General features: G+C 38.2%; 1 protein-coding gene across 1 annotated transcript in view; it reads left to right on the top strand.

Moving 5' to 3' along the window:
* LOC148299879 (protein unc-79 homolog) overlaps positions 1-18,140 on the top strand; it is a 58,953-nt gene that overhangs the window by 13,643 nt on the left and 27,170 nt on the right. The window contains exons 8-14 of the mRNA XM_088275542.1: positions 4,631-4,907; positions 8,069-8,300; positions 10,159-10,297; positions 12,814-12,943; positions 14,720-14,876; positions 15,217-15,399; positions 17,879-18,058. Coding sequence (XP_088131668.1) covers positions 4,631-4,907; positions 8,069-8,300; positions 10,159-10,297; positions 12,814-12,943; positions 14,720-14,876; positions 15,217-15,399; positions 17,879-18,058 — 1,298 coding nt within the window. The remainder of the gene's footprint in view (positions 1-4,630; positions 4,908-8,068; positions 8,301-10,158; positions 10,298-12,813; positions 12,944-14,719; positions 14,877-15,216; positions 15,400-17,878; positions 18,059-18,140) is intronic.

The raw sequence follows: 18,140 nt of genomic DNA, 5'->3' as shown, positions 1-18,140 counted from the left end.
TTATATTACGGAGGAATACAAAAATTCTGAGCCTGTATTTATTATATTTTGTGTTGATATTCTCATTTTAAAAGTCGAGTTGTAGTAAATACATAAAACCGGAAGGGGAAGGTGAAGTATATTAGATTTTGATAGATTTGTTTCGCTGGTAGATATTTATTCTCGAAGGACTTGTGCATATAAGCAGTGTCCAAGTGACAAAGGCTAGTACGAGTGCGGGTATGCGACCCCGAGTGAACTAGCCATTGTTGCTTTTCGAATATCTCTATAGTATCATCCTTCTCCATTTCATTTCCCATATAGCAGTTGTCCGCCTCCATAGTGTAATGGTCAGCACGCTTGGCTACCGTTCTGGAGGTCCCGGGTTCGATTCCCTGGGGGGTCAAATAAATATTAGTGATTTTTTCACTGTAATATTTATTCAATATTACCCTGGACTGGTACCTGAAGCAGAAGGCTGATCATCTTTCCTTCATGTGTAAACGATCAAGATAACACTGCGTTTATATGAAGCAGTGCCCTATGCACCATTGGGGTGCGGATAAGGGTTTATTTTATTTTATTATTATTATAGCAGTAATGTCCTGTACTCTTGACACAAGTAAGTAAGTTTCTTAACGTAAGTAATTTTGAAATAGTGCCGTATTTATTGTATACACACATAACTGTACAAAAGTAACTAAATTAAATTTGAAATTTTCGCTTTCAAAATTGAATAATCCTTGAAAGGATAATTGTCTCATTTTGTCAGCATCGATGCACAGCACCGCTAAATCGGAAAGCTTTTGTAGCCCTAATATGGATCCACATTTATTTTTCATTCTCTTGAGCTGCCTGAAAGATCTTTCTCCCGTGCAATTCGTTATCAAAGACTTAAACGTTTCAGTACTGCATATTGATTAGGAAACGCAGATTCCATTTCATCACGAATCATAATGTTGTACAAATCTTGAATTTTATAAATTATATCGGGGTAATTTGTAACGAGTCCGTAACGTAATTAGTCCGCCTCCGTAGTGTAATGGTCAGCACGCTCGGCTACCGTTCTGGAGGTCCCGGGTTCGATTCCCAAGGGGGGTAAAATAAATAAAAGTGATTTTTTCACTGTAATATTTATTCAATATTACCATGGACTGGTACCTGAAGCGGAGGGCTGATCACCTTTCCTTCATGTGTAAACGATTAAGATAACACTTCGTTAATATGACACAGTGCCCTATGCACCATTGGGGTGCGGATAAGGGTTTTATTTATTATTATTAATTTGTAACATTTTCTGTGTGTTCCAACTCTACTGTTGCCAGATTTTCGCCCGCGTGGCTTCCTAGAGGAATAAAATTTAGAAATCTTCCCACTGGGTGGGAAGATTTCTAAAGAATTCTAGATCAATTCATTAATATGTGAAATATCCTAATGATCTGAATAATGAGAAAAATATTACAGCTACCAATTTTACTGCCTAAAGGCCGTAATATTTTTTATTATTAAAAATTATTTATTTGAGTTAGGTTGTGGTCCCGTGATTAGTGTCGCGGACTTTTGAGTCAGAGGTTCGAACCCACTCTACTACAATTTGATACCTATTTATAATAATGAGCCGCTTAGGCTCACAGAAATAATATGAAATTCAAGTATTTTTGTAAATAATAAAATTACAAATATTTCTCTTTTTTTTCATTTTTTTTTTACCTCCTTAGCTACAGCTTATTTAGCTTGTATGTATGTAAATCCAGCACTGTCTACACCTTTCTCATATCTGGAGTGTAGGACTGATCATAAATAACACAATCAGGTTAGCGCCGCGTCCATCCAATGTGGTGCCCTATGCACCATTTGGGTGCAGAGAGGATTAAGGAAAAATAAGTTATCAAAACACGCGCGGAAGTTGTAGATTCCGCGACGGCATTCGCCATCTCTCCAATGCGATCTCAAACAGGCAACAAGTGTTTTTGTCACAAGGTAAAACGACCCAGAAAAATGCTAAACTTTGTATGTATCAAAATCTCATTTTTAATGGCTGAATTCTGAATTGACCAATTTTGAATGAGCATGAATCAGTGTTGCCAACTTATGTACCAAAATTTACTCCACAAGAGTTGGCAACGCTGGCATGGATTTTATAGAAATGCATTTATTGTTTATGGTTGTGATTTTTCCCCCAAATGTAAAAACTGGTCTATTCTGCTTGTTTGAGAATGTCACCATGCATGTCACAATGCAAATAGTAGATTGTTTTACTGACAATAATGACACATTCCTAAATAAACTGCACATTTTTCTTATAGTAGACAATTTTTTTTTGGAAAAGTGTCATAAAACAAATTAGTTCAAATCCGCTTTGTAAAAGGAAGAAAGTTTTATTGACAATAGTGTCATAAGTTAAAATAGTACAGTCGATGTCACGCTTTTACTGTGCAAGAACGTCATAATTCAATATAAACCAGACAGGACGCTATTTGTTTTCTTTGCAATACTGACACAAAACAAAATAATACATTCTTGATACAAAACTAATAATTAAAAATGGTCTTACCTTTTGCGCAACACTGTTTTATGCCGAAATAATACACTATTGCACTAATCGACAAGAACGTTCCTGCTCGATGGGTCAGTCACAACTAACTTATGACGGTCTTGAAAAGAAAAATTAATAATTTCTTCAAAATGCAAAAACAACACTTTCTGCCCTGTAGCGGGTAAATATTAAGTTGAAAATATGCCGCTTTTGCTGGGATATAGTACATTTTTTAGGCATTCCGAAAACATGCATAACTCAAAATTGACAAATTTCGATTTATGACGTTCTTGAAAGGAGTGAGCGATATGTTAGTTTTCATATGCATATTTGACATTTAGGTATTAGGTTATCAGTACCTAAACATATTGTTTATAGTAATTTTTAATACTCATTTTAATGAAAGTATAGAAACATACTTAAATCAAATATTTGTCAAATAAGAGTATATGCAAGATGAAAATATTAATGATTTTAAAGAAACTTTTTTAATAGATAATATTAATAGTTTTATACTGTAGTAGTACTTTTCTAACAAGGGTGTAATGAGAGAAAATGGACCGAAGCTCTATATTACAGACACATGTGGTCTGCCATGCAAAGCCTTCAGGTGATTCTCTTAAAAATGCATAATAATATCAATTAACCGCTTTATCCTGATATTTACTCATCATCAAGGCCTAAAATGTACTTAGTGCATGTTGTTCTGCAATCCTTATCCTGGTCTATTTATTGGATTGACCAAAAACGCATGTGATTAATATTTTGTGTAGTTGCAAGTGTGTGACTATAGTGCTATGACAGTGACGTGTAGTATTGTTTGCATGCTGTAGTAGTGATTATCTCGACGAAGAGACGGGTACGTCTCGAAACTGGTAGACTGCAATCTCGGTGAGTGGTTATATACTAACATTAAGTATTATTTTTTGACATCTCATCAAAGATGAAGAAGAATATGGAAGTCTGGGCATTTACGGGGCTGACGACCGTCTGGTTTAAGTGATCACTTTACACACGTGTAACATTTACCAATTCTACCCACTGTCAATAATCAACCACACTACTCAAATTCTTTCAAGTTCTATATATATGAACCAATTTAGAAACCTTGTTCTTGAATCACTAGAACTTCACTAGGGACATCTATTGGTGAGATGAAAAGAAGCTTTTTTATTGAGCAGTAATATTAAGTATTTAACAACATTTTCTTCTTCTTTTTGTTGTGCCGTATCAGGTCTCCCAGTGTTGGGAATCACTCTGGCGAAGGCTTCTCTTTCTTGCGCGACCCGAAACAGCTCCCCCACATGTCTCATCCCGATCCAATCTCTTATGTTGCGTAGCCAAGATGTTTGACTTCTGCCAGGACCACGTTCGTTGTCCCTCAATTTCCCCCATCAGTATTGTTTGAAATATACCGTACTTCTCTGCTTGCACAATGTGACCCAGATATGAAATTTTACGGATCTTTACATCCTTTAGTTAAGCGGTTGTCTACTGCAATGGCTCTCCTTTTAATATCATTTTGTTAAATATTTTCTTTTGTATTTTTGTAATAATAAATCATTCACGATTTGAGTATTTCTTCATCACAAGTAAATCTCGGATTTACTCGCTAGTCTTGCGACGCCATTTTACTTTGACTTTTTAGGGCAGTGGTGGTGATGATGCTGGTCGCTCTCCCAGCAGAGAAATGAGATCGTAGTGGTCGCGCTCCTGGCGGAGGAATGAGATCTGTGGTTCGGGAAGCCATTGTTCGATTGTCTCGATAACCTGAATTCAAAGTCCGAATTTCCACACATCTGCCTAAATGCTAACTAATCAACTTCAGGTCACCGCTCTTGGAACAAATGTACTCCTTTTATTCCCGGTCATTGTCCCATGCATATAATGTATATTACATAGTTGCATTATCAAATTCTGCAAAAACCAATGCACTCTAATGCCTCTACACGTGTGGTCTACCCGCGGAGTGCATGGCCTCCACACACCCCCGCTTTTTTTAAATAATGACGTCCCGTTGCTATGACATTAATGATAAATATGCTGTGACACGTTTGGCATTAGCCGACGTAAGGTAGACAAAGGCGCGGTTGATTGCAAGTTGTTCCTCGCCAGATGGGCAGCTGCACTCGCTGCTGACGGGCGGCGTGGCGGCGGACGACTCCACGCTGGCCGGGCTGCTGCCGCGGGTGCTGGACGCGGAGGACGCGGACCGGGAGACGGGCCACCTGCTGGTGTTCCTGCTGATGCAGTTCCTGTCGCGCTCCGACCAGGCCAGCCCCTCCGACGACAAGTACATCAAGTCGCAGAGCATCGTGCTCAAGCACCTGTACCTGCTGCTCGGGTACAACCAGGCGGAGAAGTCCTTCCACGTTCCGCCTTACAGACTCAGGTATTCCAAACTCCCATCTGACACCGATATCTTCACAACCGTTGCGGACGTTGTATTCATTTTTGTATCTACAGTGAAACCTCTATCTATCGTTCCTCGAATAATCGTTTTCCCGGATGTGTTGTTTATTTCTTCTATCCCGACTTAATTTCATACTAAACTAAACCGCATCGATCGTTTCTCTATCACCATTTACCGCATTTATTGTTCGAATTAAGCTGCATACTTGATACATTTTGTTTGTTTTTTTTACATACTTTCAAATTTTCTTACATTCAACGGCAACGTATGGGATAGAAACAATCAAAAGCTTGTGTAACCGATAGCAGGAGAGGTCGATATTGATGAGAAGGAGCCGCTGCCTGTACTTGCATTTCCAGAAGCGTGCACACTCTTTGAAAGAAAACTTTCTACATACAACGCACATTCAATAACCGATGCTGAAAAAATACTATTAGCAAAGCCGAAAATATACTATTGACTTACGAAAATAAAACAGTTAAAAAACAAAAGTATTTTTTTAAATTCTATTCAGGTTTGTATTTTTTTTTAAATAAATACATTTGCATCTGAAACATGTATTCTTCTTAGAATTTTAGCCTACGAATGGTTATGCAGATTGGGAGGACGGTATCTTTACTCGGTCGTATCTATTTGCGTATTGACCTCTTAATCCCGCATTCATTGTTTTCCCGCATTCAAAGTTTATTTTAATAGGTCCCTTAAAAAACGATAGACAGAGGTTTCACTGTATATCTTTTCATATTCTCAATATTATTAATATTTAAAGCATTAATTTTATGGCTAGTCACTTTAACTTTTAAATTTTTTTACAAAAATGTTAGTAATATTAGTATATAACCACTCACCGAAATATATCTTTTTCTTAATATATTTATTTTCATTTATTGATTCGGCAGTCAGCATTTCAAAATGATGCAGAATGCATTGAAACACACGTAACAATGGTATTTTAAAATCTAGTGGTATTTACTATGATGTTTCATATTACATCTAGGAACATAACTTTAAAACGCTAAAAAATAAATTAAATGAATTTTATAAATGTTAATCTAAGAATCAAAGAAAAAACACGAAAACAAAAAATAATAATTTTCATATTATTTTTTGACATCTCATCAAAGATGAAGAAGAATATGGAAGTCTGGGCATTTACGGGGCTTACGACCGTCATAGGCTGGTTTAAGTGATCACTTTACACACGTGTAACATTCACCAATATCAGACTTCCATATTCTTCTTCATCTTTGATGAGATGTCAAAAAATAATATGAAAATAACTCCTGTAATTGGAGATAATGCAGATTTTGTGAACAAGTATTTGGACACACTCAAAATGTTGTAAATAATAATTTTAATAAAAATAAATTGTATTACCAACAAACATAACTAACACAAGTGTAAGTCCCTTTCCAAACACAAGAGCTCAGCTCTTTATTGGAGACAACTGCGATTTTAATTTTAAGATTGTAAGTAGAAATGTTAATAAAATTAAATAAAAACTTTTGTAACCATATTAAATAAATAAATAAATAATAACCCTAGAAATCCTTTAACTGAAACATGTATTTGTATCTTGCTTGCACCGTGTTTATCGTAACTGTAACTGTGTTTGAGAGTGAAAGAGAGAAAATGTTTTGTATTATTTACATATCGAATCGAATGTGTCATCTGGATTGTTGAAACTGATAATTTGGTGTACATCGCCTAAAATATACTGTTGACTTACGGAAATAAAAGAGTAAAAAAACAAATGTCGGTGACAGTTTATTTACAATGCAATAAAATATTTTTTTTGGTTCTGTTCAACTTTGTATTTTTTAAAATCTCTTCTCCGTCTCATTCCTCATTACTGAGAGTTGTGACCCTTGTGGAAGCAATGACTCTTCTCCAGTTATCTCTCGACTGCGCTGCATGTAGCGCTCCAACCACCGAGGTGCCTGCTGCTGCCTTAACTCGATCGGTCCATCGTGTGGGGATCTTCCTCTCCCTCTCTTCCCCTCCAGGCTACCGATCACAACCACTCGTTCCAGGCTATCCCCGTTGAAAGAACTGGAGATTTTTAAAAAATAAATGCATTTATTTGCATCTAAAACTTGAATTCTTCTTAGAATTTCAACCTACCCATGGTTATGCAGATTGGGTGGACCGTATCTTCACTCGATGGTATCTCCTTGTGTATTGACTTCTTAATACCGCATTTATAGTTAATTTCAAAAGGTCCCTTTAAAAACGATATAAAGAGGTTTAACTGTTTTTTTGGGTAATATATCCAAATTTAAACAAAGTTAATGGATTGAATTCTACTTTTATTTACATATATATGATAATATGTGACGCGTTTCCTCTCATTAAGACGCGTGTGACGAAACGCGTCACATATTATCATATAATTATTTATTTTATTTATTTATTTTTTTAAACTTCATGTACAGAAAATAAATAAGTACATTGGCGAGCTTCTCACTCACTCAAACAACTGTCAAAAAATAACTGTGCGATCAAAGTGGTGGAAATTTTGATGAGTACCTTTTAAAACATGCCCAAACACATGTTCAAATTTTTATTGACAAAGAGCTCCATCTTCATGTCGAGGTCGGAAACTTTTCAGATTGCCCATGTATGTATTACCCAAACAAAAAAAGGAATTCTACCAACTGTCTGCAGTTACAATAAATAGGTTTTATTTTTTTGACATCTCATCAAAGATGAAGAAGATTATGGAAATCTGGGCATTTACAGGGCTGACGACCGTCGTAGGCTGGTTCAAGTGATCACTTTACACACGTGTAACATTCACCAATTCTACCCATTATTGACAACCACACTACTCAAATTCTTGGAAGTTCTATATTTATGAACCAATTTAGAAACCTTGTTCTTGAATCACTAGAACTTCACTAGAGACATCTATTGGTGAGATGTAAAGAAGCTTTTTACTAAGCAGAAACTCTTAAATTAGCATGTGAGGTCCAAATCCTGGATTTCAATCACACGCATGAGAAACGCCAGAAAATACCATTTTCATTTTTATTATTAAGCTTATAATTTGACCAGATAATTTATTTATAACATTTTTCAAAATGTTGTAAATAGGTGTTCACTGTATTGTATTGTAATGGAAGGGTGTTTGTTTGCAGGCAGTCGGCGGTGTTCAACGTGTTCCTGGCCAACCTGCCCCAAGTGCTGGACCAGAACCACGTAATGGGCTGGTCGCTGGTGGGCTCCGTGCTGCCGTTGCTACAGTACTGCCCCTGCCCCTCGACCTGCGTGCCGCCCCTGCCGCAGCCCGCGCCCTCCTACTCGCTCTGGCAGCTGGAGACGCACTCGCGCCGCTGCTGGCTCATGTCCCTGCTGGTGCTCCTCTACAAGGTAACTCACCTCTTAAGGTACACAAAACAAATAACTACATTGGCGGGCCTATTGCTAAAAAGTAATATCATTCAATCAACCAGAAACAGACTGGTGATATTGATCCAAACGTTTGATACCATATATAGATAGCTGTTGCAATCAGAGGGTAGATAGTAATTGAACATTAAAAAAAACATAAATTACAAATTGATGATAATAAGGAAGGGAAAGGAAAAAGGAGTTTAGGGAAGGATGTAGACGGAAAAACATAGAGATGAGGTTTGTTGGACAGTTAGGATTCTAATAATAAATAGTATTGTCTCAGACGCTTCTTAAAAGTTATTAGAGAAGGTGCATTTTTTACAAGAAGAGGTAATTCATCCCATAGTCTGGCTGCTTGGACAGAGAAAGAATGACTGAAAAATGATGTGTTGTGGCGAGGAATGGAAAGTGTTCTTTCTTGGGAAGAACGAAGTGATAAACCATGATCTGAGAGGTATATAAAATTTTCAGCAAAATAATTAGATGCATATTAGGGTTGTGAAGAATATTATAAAGTGGCGTGAGATTTATACGCTGGTTGAAGTGAAGCCATTTTAGTTCTGTGTAAAAATGATCCATGGTCGTATTTTTTTAAAATAGAAAATTATCAACATTTTAAATATATGCCACACACATAATCGTTTGAGCAAAATTCAAATGGCAGTGGGCAGGACACAGTGCGAGACAGGACCCCACGAGCTGGACCTCAAGAATTCTACGTTAGAGACCTTGGGAGAACAAAAGAAGTGTCGGAAGACCCCAAAAGAGATGGCCCGACGACAATGTCGCTGTGGGGGGTAAAAACTGGCTGCAAGCAGCAACCAACCGGAGGAAATGAAAAAGGGAAGAGGCCTATATCCAGCAGTAGAGGTCAGAGGGCTCATGAAGAAGAAGAAGACATAATCAATGAATATTGTTAATTTGATATAACCACTTGACCTGACCAGCTATTTTATGGCTCCGCGGTTGAGGGGTTAACGCATATAAAGGTTAAAAGTTGATAGAAAATAAGGAAAAATGTGTCCTAGGGGTGTGCAGTGACTTTTATAAGGTGTGCTGAAAAAAAAAGTGAAGCTATTCCATTTGAGATGTTTCCTCCGTTACGTCACTGTTGTCTACTTGATAGCTTGACAGATCCGCTGTCCGTTTAGGGACCTACCCGAGTCACCATACTTGTTTTTTTGTTGTTGTTGCTAGAGTGTTAAAATAAATGATTTTTTGAAGAGGCACAGCGAATCTAAACCTATAAGTTTGCCATATCGCTCACTCCTTTCAAGAACGTCATAAATAAAAAAACTTGATTTTTCAGGAGAACATTAAAGTTTAAAAATATAACACAATGTATTAAAAATAAATATCAAGCCACTTTTTGAACTTTTTACTGTGCAACACATCTTTTTAGGTAAAACCCGAAGGTTTTTTCTCCATTTGAAAAATATTTAAAAAAAATAATTAAACAATCCCTTTTCTTCAAAATGCAAAAACAAAATTTTTTGCCCTGTAGCGGGTAAATATTAAGTTAAAAATATGCCTTTTTTGCTGGGATATAGTACATTTTCTGGGCATTCTGAAAACATATACAACTGAAAATTGTCGATTTTTGATTTATGACGTTCTTGAAAGGAGTGAGCGATATGTATAAATGTTGAACTTAAAAATGTAACTATATTAAATAAATAAAAATAAAATAAAACAAATATGACCAGGCAGCCAACTTGCGTATCAACATACCATCTTACAGAATAATGAGGGTATGTATATCTACTAAAATTGGACCGAATTATCGGGAACAAATGTGGGGAGATTGTGTTGCGATGGGTTGATATGTTTCCAGTATCAGTACGCCCAGCAACCCGTCTGCGGCCAGCTGCAGTCTCTGGTGAAGATTGTGATCAACACTCTGGACTCCCAGCACCACGAGTGCAAGCGGATCCCTCCCATGGTCATCATGGCTCAGTCCACCAGATCCAGAGGCAAGTTCACAATTTCAAGCATAGATATTGGTATATGTATTTGACATTTTCCATATATTTAAATATGTACCTATATTTACATAATACATAATATTTTTTGGTATTAATCATGGTTTTTGAAAGAGATGAATGTAGATCTGAGTGTGAAATATTGGTAAATGGGGAGATTTTGGAACAGGTAGATGATTTCATATATTTGGGTAGTATGTTTTCTAGGGATGGAAAGATTGATAAAGACATAGAAAGGAGAGTGAATGCTGGGAACAGAGTGAATGGTGCACTAAAATCAGTTTTAGCAAATAAAAATCTATTAGCGGAAGCTAAACTGGCAGTACACAATGGAGTTCTGGTCCCAACCCTTATGTATGGAAGCGAAGCATGGAGTTGGCAAAAGAAGGATGAAAGCAGACTGAATGCAGTCGAAATGCGATCCCTCAGACGAATGTGTGGCAAAACGATGTTTGATAGATGTTCGAATGATGAAATAAGGAAAAAATGTAAGGCTGAGATAAGCATCATCGATAAAATTAAGAAAGGTGTGTTGAGATGGTTTGGACATGTGGAGCGTATGAGTGAAGAAAGAACGGTTAAACAAATTTATGGAGCGAATGTAGTTGGAAAAAGAAGCAGAGGACGACCGAGGAAAACTTGGCACAATCAGGTATGTCAAATACTTGAAAGAGGTCGGGTCAGGAGTCGTAATAATCGTCGGGTATGTATGAGGAGATGCATGAATGTAGAAGAGGCAAAGAATGTTTGCAAAGACAGAGTGGTGTGGCGTTCGATTCTCTCTGCCTACCCCTGCGGGGAAGCGGCGTGATGGTGAGTTAGTTAGTTATTAATCAGTATGGATAAAGAAGCGGTTAGCTTCGAAATAATAAAGTTATAATAAAATATTTAAAGTGATTTTAAAACAAAGTTACGTTTTAATTATAAAATGGAAAATCACAAAGTTAGTGCTTCAAATATTAATTATACCTATACATATAACGTTTTGACGGCATCCGTAGTGATGCTCGGCTACTGTTCTAGAGGTCCCGGGTTCAATTGCCAGGAGGGGGGGGGGGGTTAAATGAATATAAGTGTTTTTTTCACTCTAATATTTATTCAATACATATTACCCTGGACCGGTACCTGAAGCGGAGGGCTGATTACCTTTCTTTTATGTGTTAACAATCAATATAACACTGCGTTTATATGATGCAATGCCCTATGCACCATGGGGTGTGGATAAGCCATAATAAGGCATAACAATTGTCACGATTTTTTTTAATGTGTTTTTAATAATAAAATACAACTACAAGACTCTAAAAATCAATGTTTGATTTTAATATTTGATATATAGATGAGCTATTTACAAGCTATATGGTACTAGACGTACGGCAACTGTTCGTCAAGGAAGTACTGATTCACTTCTGGAATAAAATGGAAAAGGTTAGAACGCAACAAACTATTGGAACCCGGGCAGCATTAAATAAAAACTACATTGGCCCAGCCATTAAAACAAGTTTTGCCCAAAAAAATTTTTCATTCCTCGCTCCAAAAATATTTAATTTGCTGCCCGAAACCATTAAGATTTCCAGGAGTGATCAGGTCTTTAAGAACAGTGTCCGTCGATGGTTACTTAACATTGGAAGGGACAAGGTGGAAAGTGAATTAATTAAAGTCCAGGTGTAATTATCACACTGAAAAACCTTAAAACATAAATTATTTTTGTATCTCCTGTATGTTATGTTTATAATCTAATCATTAAAAAAAATATATGTATATTAAAATTAAAAAAAAAATATATATATAAACTTTGTATTACCATGTTAGTATTCGGCTCAACACAGGCCATGCCTAAAGAGCCGTAATACGTTTAATAAATGTGTATATGAAATGAATATGTATATTGAATGTATCTATGTATTATGAAAATAAATAAATAAATAAATAAATAAAAAAAATAGATACATATTAACCTTCCCCTCCCAGTATTTACTACAACTCAACTTTTCAAATGAGAATATCAATGTAAAATATAATTATGTATTATATGAAAGTATTATAGTATAAAGTTATTCATTTGCAGTGATGGAAATAAATAATTTCTGATAAAATCGGGAATAAAATCATCAATATACAAAAGTTTTTGTGTGTGCGTGTGTGGCGTGCTTTGTAAGTATACGTGCATTTCGCATGTTGTAACGTGTTTACTCCGCCAGTCCAGTAGTGTGCGGATTGTCTCGCACGACGGTCGCGTGTCACTACGCCTTCTATAACGGCCACTTACGATGGCTTTTTTTCTCATTTCCAGGTTCAACTATGGTCAATAAAAGCAACATTTAGGAATATTCACATTTTTCCCGTTTTTAAACGACATTTTCATATGATGTACAAAATACATATCACCGGAACGCGCGGAAGTTTTTAGCATCGTAAGGGAAGGGTCAATAGTTCTCGAGGAAATGTTATAATGGCGTTTTATGTAATCCGCAATTCTGTGAAGATACATGGGGCGGTGCGAGTTCCAGCATCTCCTGTTGCTAATGAATCTGTCAACATTTCAGACATCAGTCAGCCGTCACTCGGAGCCGAGCCCGAGCTGAGTGGCGAGCGGGCTGCGGACTCTCCGCCTGCCTCGCCCGCCTTCCCCGCTGAAAGGTGATCTCCCTGCCATGTTAGTAGGGCCACGAGGGCGTTAGCTCCTCGCCCACCCGGAGATGATCGACTCATAAGGACAAAGTCTTCTTCTATAAAAATGTGTCCAGATTCACATAAGAAATAATTAATTAAATAATTAAGTCTCCAGGCTTTTCTGCCGGCTGCCAGCTCCCTTGCATCCTCCCAAGTCAGATCTGCGTCCCGAAGTTCTGACGAGAACTGCCGACGAACCTAGTGCCTTGCCCATGTACTCCGCATGCCTCCCGAGGCATGCGGAGTACATGGCCAAGCCAACTGAATCGCCTTTTCTTGACGACAGTTGTAACCAAGATTTGCTGGGTCCTACGCCTTATCTCTTCACCCCCACAAAGTCAAACCACCGCACGCCTAAAATTCTCCGCAGACACCTATTCTCGGCGCTCAGTACACGGCTGCTCTGGGCCCTTGTAAGATGCCATGTTTCACAGCCGTATAAGAGAACATGTAAGAAATACGTTGAGATAAAATGCAGTTACACCAAGAACCGCCGGTAAAACACTAACCTAAGACAGCGTCGGCATAGATTGTTACACATTCTATATAAAGAATTATACTATATAAAGAACCAACCTGCCGATGGTTATGCCTGTACGATGAGCTACCGCTATGTTGAACAATTTCACATTGGATATTCATTTGTTTTATGTGTCTGAAGGGGCATTCCGTAGCGGGATTCTTCTACATCTTTAACAAGAGTATTTTTGCTAATTTTCGATTTTTTGTTAATGTATACGCCTTAAATTTTAGTTTGTAATGTGTATGTTAATTATAAATAAATAAATTTGATTGAAAAAAAAATACTGGAATGTGGTCAGGTTAGGGGTCGAAATAATAGTTGAGTGTGTATGAGGAGATGCAAGAATGTGGAACAGTGTTTGCAATGACAGAGTGGTGTAGCGTTCTATTCTCTCTTCCTACCCCTGCAAGGAATCGGCATGATGGTCTGTTAGCTTATTAGTTTTTTTAGCCTTGCAGTCACATTTTATACTGATTCAATTTGATATTAAAAGCATCGATAACTTTGGTATGGTAATATAACACTCTCCTTATCATTCATCGTTCACTTTGTGTAATAACAAGTAAAAAATGAAAGTGATATTACACAAAGTGAACGATGAATGATAAGGAGAGTGTTGATTTTATTTTGTCTGGTACACCCATATATCTGTGGTGAAATGGAAGAGGGGGACAAGTCTGTAACACATATCATAGGACATTTCTCTTCTGTGTTACCACAGATATATAGCGTTACAAAAAACGACTCTGTCATGGTGGGTACTGACCAGAGCATTTTCATTTTCATTCGACTTCGGATGGAGCACTCGGAACACTGTGCTGACTATACGAATGCTCGCATCGTAACGTGTCACGTTACGAAAAAATGACTCTGGTCAGCCCCCACCTTCAAATAAACGAAGATGTTATATAAACTCTCTCTAATAAATAAAATATTTGGGTTTTCAAACTATTTGCAAGGTATAGAAATTGCGAATGAAAAAGATATAAAAAAGAGAGATGAAATATTTGAAAGCGATCAGGTTTGGAGTCGAAACAATCGGCGGGTATGTATGAGGAGATGCATGAACGTGGAAGAGGCGAAGAATGTTTGCAAAGACAGAGTGGCGTGGCGTTCTTTTCTCTCTGCCTACCCCTTTGGAGAAGCAGCGTGATGGTTAGTTCTTGTTAATTTTTCTTCAAGATTAGGTTCTTCTTAAGTCTAGTTTTCCTGTTCTGTAGGGCTCCGCACCTGCCCACCATGGACACGCACTGGGAGGAGAAGCCGCGCAAGTACCAGCACTGGAGCCTGGACCAGGAGAGCACGGAGTCGGAGCTCGTGGCCATCCCGGAGACCAGCGACAAGTCCGAGAGCACGGTGCACGGCAGCACGGCGCAGGTCTTAGATCCACATAATAACCCGCAATGCCTCTATTAGACTCTTGTCTGCAGATGGGATAATAAGGATCTTCAAACCCTTATACGCACCCCAATGGTGCATAGGGCACTGCATCATATAAATGCAGTGTTATCTTGATCGTTAACACGTGAAGGAAAGGTGATCAGCCCTCTGCTTCAGCCGGTTCCAGGGTGATATTGAACAAGTATTAGAGTGACCTCCCCTGGGAATGGAACCTCTAGAACGGTAGCCGAGCGTGCTGACTATTACACTATGGATGCGGACATCTACACGTCCTTGTGATCTCGGTACACCATCCTAACATCCGAGGGGATTGCAGGGCTCCTTCGACGAGACGACCCACTACGAGGACCCGGTGACCAAGGACAACACGCGGAGCAAGACCCTGACGCAGGCGGCCGCCATCCTGGACACCTCTCGCCCCGCCAAGGACAAGAAGCACTCCGACAAGTTCATGGGCATGAAGCCTCTGTGGTTTATGGCCAGTGATGATGACTCCTCGGTATGTAATTACTGTATGAACGTGAATCCTCCCTCATTATACTATTTTGAATGACTTTAAAGTTTTACAACATTTAAAGTGTGAATTGTAGGAGTTATTTTTCATATTATTTTTTGACATCTCAACATAGATGAAGAAGAATATGGAAATCTGGGCATTTATGTTTCGAAATTGAACCATGTACATATATAAATACAGTGGGTGGCCAAATTATTAGGGACACTTGTCCTTTTTTGTAATTTTCAAGGTTAGATGAATTTTGTGATCAAATAAATTCGTTCTAACTAATTTTTCTTTTGCATTTTTGTTGCTGGTATCATAATTATTGTTTTTAAGATGTGACAATGCTGTAAAATATCAAAAAAGTAAGGTTTTTGGGTGTTAATTAGTGAAAAATGGTATTTGTGTGAGTTCAGGTAATATTTTTTCAAACCATTTTTTTTGTAAGTACTAAAAAATTGTCTCCAGCCGAGGCTCAAGAATGGTTCCCTGGTGAAAAACCTTTGGGAGCTAACGAAACGGGAGTTTGCTAAAAAAGTCATCACCACCAACCTGTTACTCATAGAAACTCTTGGTTAAAAAAATTTATGAGGCGAATGTAGTTGGAAAAAGAAGCAGAGGAGTCCGAGAAAAACTTGGCACAATCAGGTATGTCAAATACTTGAAAGCGGCCGGGTCAGGAGTCGTAATAATCGTCGAGTATGTATAAGGAGATGCGTGAATGTAGAAGAGGTGAAGAATGTTTGCCAAAACAGAGTGGTGTGGTGTTCGAGTCCCTCTGCCTACCCCTGCGGAGAAGCGTGATGGTAAGAGTGATGGTTACTTAGTTAGTTAGAACCTCCAAGAATTTGAATAGTGTGGTTGTCAATCATGGGTAGAATTGGTGAATGTTACACGTGTGTAAAGTAGTCACTTAAACCAGCCTATGACGGTCGTCAGCCCCGTAAATGCCCAGACTTCCATATTCTTCTTCATCTTTGATGAGATGTCAAGAAATAATATGAAAATAACTCCTGTAATTGGAGATAATCCAGTATTTGGACACACTCAAAATGTTGTAAATATTTTTGTTGATGTTAATTATTAGATTACATATATACATTACGTACAATAGATACAATAACCATTTACAGTATAAAGGTTTTACAATAAATAGACTAAGTCCAAAGTTAAGGGATTCTTACACATTTAGTACAGTGCTTTCAAAGACACATTATGTGGGAAAAAAAGTATAGCCGCTCCACTCCACCATACTTTGCCTCCATAAATACTGGTAACAGTTGTTTCGCATTAGTTATTCAGATTTTTATTTTACTCTCAACAAAGATGAAGAAGTCTATCAATTCAATTTATTTATAAAAAAGTAACTAACTAACTCAGGCCGCTTCCCTGCAGGGGTAGGCAGAGAGAATAGAACGCCACACCACTCTGTCTTTGCAAGCATTCTTCGCCTCTTCCACGTTCATGCACCGCCTCATACATACCCGCCGATTATTACGACTCCTAACCTGACCACTTTCAAGTATTTGGAATACCTGATGGTGCCATGTTTTTCGCGGTCTTCCTCTGCTTCTTTTCCCAATTACATTCGCCTCAGAAATTTGTTTTACCGTTCTTTCCTCACTCATTCGTTCTACATGTCCAAAATATCTCAACACACCTTTCTTAATTTTATCGATAACGCTTATCTCAGCTTTGCATTCCTTCCTTATTTCACTATTCGAACATCTATCATACATCGTTTTGTCGCACATTCTTCTGAGAGATCGCATTTCGACTGTTTTTTTTATTTATTTATAGTTAATATACACATTACAAACTTAAATTTAAATAGTATACATTAACAAAAATAGAAAATAAGCAAGAACACTATTGCTAAAGGTGTAGAAGAATCCCGCTTTGGAAAACTCCTTCAGACACATGGAACAGATCAATATCCAATGAGATATTGTTCAACATAGCAGTAGCTCTTCTTACAGGCATAACCATCGGCAGGTTGGTCCTGTGTATAGGAATGTGAAACAATCTATGTTGACGACGTCTTAGGTAACTATCGGGAACATACAGACCAATGTTCCGGATAATTTCAGGATTATCGATCATACCGCGCAACAATGGATAAAAATGCGTAATCAAATACACATTCCTTCTAGTTTCTAAACTATTGTAGCCAAGCATACCCTGGAGAAACTCGGTCGGGTAAAGCCAAGGATAATAGCCGTACTCTCTCATGTAGAGAAACTTCTTTTGGACTTTCTCTACCATAAGAGAGTACTTAAGCTCTTGTGGCCCCCAAATCATGGAGCCACTCTCGAGTCTACTTCGCACCAAGGAGTTATAAAGAGTTCTCAGCACGCTGGTATTTTCATTACATATCAATATTGGAATAATGGAGGTCTGGACAGATTTCCAGACCCCGTGAATACAGGCCTGAGTAGGGCGGTAGAATGACCGACAGGTCTGGGTTGGCTGTTTGCAGAGCGACAGTCCCAAGTGGGGAGTGAAGGAGGGGGTGCGCATGATGGTCACCTCCAGCCTGATGTCGGCCACGGACCAGCAGCAGCTCAAGCACCTGGCCGCCGCGCAGCTGCAGGCGCAGGCGCCCCCCACGCCTCACACGCCTCACACGCCTCACAACCACACCAAGCTGCCCAACCAGGTACTCTTCGGGACAACTGTCAACCGTTTTAGTGCGTAATAATAATAATAATTACTCTTTATTCCAGCTTGACTAAGTGGTG

The sequence above is a fragment of the Brachycentrus maculatus genome, unplaced genomic scaffold (assembly GCF_059751285.1).
Source record: "Brachycentrus maculatus isolate JH-2025_06_01 unplaced genomic scaffold, ASM5975128v1 h1tg000911l, whole genome shotgun sequence".
Classification (NCBI taxonomy): Eukaryota; Metazoa; Arthropoda; class Insecta; order Trichoptera; family Brachycentridae; genus Brachycentrus; species Brachycentrus maculatus.
The sequence above is the reverse complement of the archived record's forward strand: the minus strand, read 5'-3'. Positions and strand labels throughout refer to the sequence as shown.